General features: G+C 38.1%; 1 protein-coding gene across 1 annotated transcript; it reads right to left on the bottom strand.

The window, feature by feature from the left end:
* Window positions 1-1,064: 1,064 nt before the first annotated feature.
* LOC148719658 (uncharacterized) lies at window positions 1,065-4,414 on the bottom strand. The gene is made up of 7 exons (XM_088739491.1): window positions 4,254-4,414; window positions 3,567-3,909; window positions 2,951-3,023; window positions 2,398-2,443; window positions 2,128-2,185; window positions 1,502-1,630; window positions 1,065-1,199 (listed from the first exon to the last, which is right to left on the bottom strand). The coding sequence occupies exons 1-7, from the start codon at window positions 4,296-4,298 to the stop codon at window positions 1,069-1,071; spliced, it is 825 nt and encodes a 274-aa protein (XP_088595617.1). The 5' UTR covers window positions 4,299-4,414; the 3' UTR covers window positions 1,065-1,068.
* Window positions 4,415-4,714: the final 300 nt, after the last annotated feature.

Below are 4,714 nucleotides of genomic sequence, written 5' to 3' on the forward strand. Positions count from 1 at the left end.
GAATAGTTTGCCTACTAGAGTCAAGGAATGTCCAGACTTGGCCGCTTTTTTTTTTTGCATTCGTTTATGGCGAGGCTTTAACTCGATTTTTAACGCACTTTCGCTTAATAATTATATAGTTCATATATAAATTAGATAAAATATAGCTTTTCAATACTTTTATCTTTTAATATTACTTCAGTCTTATTAGCTCATTATTTGTAATTAGTTTCACGTTCACGTTTTAAACGAGCTATTATTAGCTCTTAGGTGATACGTGGGTAAATAAAGTATTAGTTATTAATTATATAAATGTATTGACTTAAACCGCAAAACATGAGATCCCCATACTTTATTCATTTTCTTTCATTGAACATTTTATTATCCCATGGTTATGAATTATCCCGATAAATCATCATTATTTCCGTCTCCATCATCTACTTCTTGTTTTCATGTCTTCATTTGCAGTTATGTATGTTCTGTATCTTGTTTTCTGGTTGAAAAGAAAGAACATAATCATTTTTCTTTCTAATGTTGTCAACAGGTAATGAACAAGGAGTATCAGAACAATTTCAGTTTCCTATACAGGTTCACATCAATATGTATACTTCTCCTGGGGCGGGTCCAGGTGGTGGTTCGGTCGAGCCCCCCCCCCCTAACTTATCACAACGCTAGAAATCATGTTTCCGAAAACCTAATTTTAAAAATCTCGGCTCCCTCAGAAGGGGGAAAATCCTCCGAACCCCTCTTGACTAAATCCTGGATCCGCCCCAGATTCGCTTTAATGCCCCTCATACATTTCCTATAGTACTGACAAGGAGAATTTGTTTAAATGATCAATAGCTTCTTTGGTTCGTGATCATTTTCCTTATTTTTATGGCCTTAATGATGGATTCAGCAATGATGCCGAGCACATCTTTACAGCTCATTAATTCACTCTAGGTTATGGTGGATATATTTAAGAGTTTGCCAGAGAGGTAACCTTTTTATAATCGATCAAAAACTTTCACTCTGCAAAGAAAAAAATAATACTGATACTCTGTCCCGGGTCGTCGTCTATGTGTTTCCTCATGTCCTCTACTTACCCATTTAGTGGTTTTTCGCAGACAGCCTTGAAAATGTTTCTTGGATAGTTTTAATGGCTTCATTCAACACTTGGTTTCTCTTGGCATGTCGTTTCTGTCCCGGCAGTTTCATTTCAGCACGTCTTTTGCGTCGATCTGAAATTTAATAATATCGTACCATAAAAAAAGAGTAAAAACTTGCCGTAAATTAGAAAAGATCTTTTCAAGAGAGAGAAGCCAATATTTAGAACTCGTTACCAATGGACGTACGTAATCAACTTCGTGTAGCACGTGTGGCTGGCTGTGTTGTGAGCTTTTTGAGCGCTGGAATCACGAGAAGAATAAGAGGAGAAAACTGCAATCGCAACTGACCCTTGTTATTACTTTCATGGCTCCAATGCTTTCAGTTTCATCTGGTCCCTTTTATCCACCGGTTAAAAAGGCTATTTATTGAATACCTTGTTTAGCTTGGAGTTTTTTCATCGCCACTGCAGCATTGTTTTTCAACTGATCAACGAAAGCTTCAAGCTTTTCTCCTTCATTATTCAGCGCCGGTTTCGCATCTGTGAGAGATCTTCGCACACGTACTGTAGGTTAACAAAACTATTCTTTAGGTAGATATTTAGGAATAGAGGAAAAAGTTTCACAAAAAGATTTTTAAAACTAGATATAAAGAATGGTATAGGATCTAACCGCCTCCCGGTTAGCTCAATGGATAGAGCGCTGGACTGTTGTGCGGGGGGTCGAGGGTTCGAGCCCAGGCCGGATCAACACTCAGGGTCTTAAAATAATTGAGAAGGATATGCTACCTTTCTATAACATCAAGAAATGGTTAGATATTCTAGTCTTCTCAGATAGGGACGAATAAATGGAGGTCCCGTCTCCTGCCAGGTTGGGGGTAGGAGACGTTAATTTCCCACACACGAGATTACTGTGTGATAGATGTCTTCCCCTGGGTGGGATGGGTGGGTTTACTGGGCCCGCAGTGATTGGCGCAATCTGTTGCGGTGTCCCTGTCTGACGGCAGCGACAAATCTTAAATCATCTCAATATTATTGCAATTTCTTTATTCTCAAATTGATACCTTTCAATTCCCTTCTATTCTCATTTCCTCCGAGTTCGTTCTCCACGATGCTTTCCATCTACAACAACAGAAGAACAAACAGAATGAATTGTTGCATGAATCTCTTGTAGTTAATCAACTTATTTTATTTGTTAGTCAGTATTCTGAACTGTATTGTATGTATCTCTTGTGGATAACTGACTCATTTTTTTATCTAGACTCGCTCCCTCCACAATTTTCAAATGGAAATATTAGAGGGCTTTGAATTAGGTCCTCATGCCTGATGCCTACCTGATCTAGTAAGGCACTCATGGTTTCAATGTAATACTGCAAACGACTGAAATGAGAACGACGATTATAAGTTTAATACTTGAACGTTAATAACCATACTTCCCAGTAAGTTCGCCAAAAAAATGTATTGACATAAGTTCCAAGAAATTGCACTTTTTTTACTACTCTGCTTGTTATTTCAATCTAAATGGATTGGCGTCTCGCGAAGTAGCTTGTTCACTGTTTTTTTTAAAACTGTAAAGGGAATATGGAATCTATGGTGTGAAAGAAGTAAAGAATGCCTGTAAACACCCTATAGATCAGGCGAAAACTAGTAAAAAATATTCAAACTGTTAGCAGTACAAAAACAACTACTCAAACTAAGAAAGTGTTTTTTTGTATGTCAATTAGTTTCAGGAAAAAAAAAACAGTCAGAAACAAAAAACCGCATAGGTTAGGAGTAGGATTAGTTTCAGGAAAAGGTTACCATCCAGTCAAATCTCTTTGTCTCAGCATATTTTTGCTTCTCTATAAAGACCCAAGATGTTAAGACACAGGATACCCAGCAAAATACCTCTGAGTGTCTGGTCCAGGAGCGGGAGGCTCTGGCCCAACTGGCCCATCTGTAGCTTCTGGACATGGTCCGGCTGTGGAATAAATCATCCCAAATCAGAAAATAGGCGGTTGAAATTTTTTGCTACTTTTTAATCAAATTTTTGAAACATTTAATGTTTCGAGTTTTCCTTTAAACAAGGCATCTAAAGCGTCCTAAAGTTTTCTATATCTTCAACGAGGCAGCCTGATAGGTTCGTTAATCTGGTTCTTGCATGATTTGAAGCATCAATACAATTGAAATTTTCTTCGAAATGTCCCTAAAATTCCTAATCATCATCATAAAATTGCAGCTAGATAATCAAGATTCATTTTTCAGCTATCCTCAAAAAACCTTTGGAGAGCATGTTCGGTGTCACTTTAACTGGATTAATTTAAAGTATTAAATTAGACTGATGGTCAAACCTACGGATCAACTATTGGTACTTTTCAGTGTGAAATAATACTTTACCTCACCGTCAAAACAAGGCTCTGATATCCTTTAGAGCTCTTTGAAAATCACCTTTAATTCTATCATGGGAGTTTCCATCCCAGCCCCCTTCCTCCCCCACCCCCTCCCCCCTTACTGAGTAAAATACCTGGCCCATTGCACAGATCGCTTTGGCAACAGCTCACTGAACACTCAGTTAGGATTCCACCAGATGAGACCACTGAATTGTTCACGGAATTGCAAATGTAACTCTCATTGCAGCCACCGTATTGAACCGAGGAACAGTTTTTAGCGATCGTTGTCAAGTTATAGCCTGAGTAGTCAAAGCCCATCACCATTGTAACGCAAGAGTCCAGATAAGATGGACAGGTCAGCACCGTAGCGTCGTCCCCACATGGGGTGGGAGAACCTGGGTAATCTACACATGCGTAGCACTCAATGCTAACAGCTGTTGGAAGGTTGGCTAAAAAACCATAAGTAAGACACAATCCCTGTTGAATAATGATAATAATAATAATAATATATTAGCCTGGGCCCAGTTACACCTCTCACCGTTAACATGATCAAACGTTCAATAGGTCTGATGCTTGAAGCTCACTTTTTAAATGAACTGGAAATTTTTTAAAAAAAGGTATCAGTCAGGGAGCCGGAGGGTGGCTATGGCTCAAGGGAATTTTAATATAAATGAGGCTTTAGGGGTTCCTGACCATACAGAAGCTGGGGTTTTCCTGATTGACTTTAAATATTGGACAAACTTATCAGGCAACTGTCGGTAAGAAACTGCACTTTTATAAGAGTTTTATAACTGATATGCATTGCACAAGCTGTTACTCACCAAAACGAAAGACATTTCCGGAATCTTTCTACACGTCTGCCTCATTCACTCAGTACAAACGCAACTAGTCACGCCTAGAATGCGAAATCGTCGGCAATATATATAGAAATAGATAAACTAAGAGTCAATATGCGTTTTATCAATTTTCCCCTTGAGTACACTTCAGCATCAGGCGATGTAATTAACTAGAAAGAGTTATGAACTCGAAAATTGTTCTTTGACAAGACAATATGTACAGTTTCTTCAAATAATTAGAAAGCTGTTTATTTGCAAAACAAACCATCTTAACACTTAATGAGAAATTCTAAGAAGTAGCATTAAATAGAAAGCGCAGTCTCATAATTGATATGATTTATCGGAAAAAAAAGAAATCTTTACACGAACTTTGGAAAAGCGTATTGCCATAGTAGCAAGTCTTGCATAGCTTTGTTGAGGGAAGATTTATGTGTTTTAGTTTCAGA

The sequence above is a fragment of the Stylophora pistillata genome, chromosome 11 (genome assembly GCF_964205215.1).
Source record: "Stylophora pistillata chromosome 11, jaStyPist1.2, whole genome shotgun sequence".
Classification (NCBI taxonomy): domain Eukaryota; kingdom Metazoa; phylum Cnidaria; class Anthozoa; order Scleractinia; family Pocilloporidae; genus Stylophora; species Stylophora pistillata.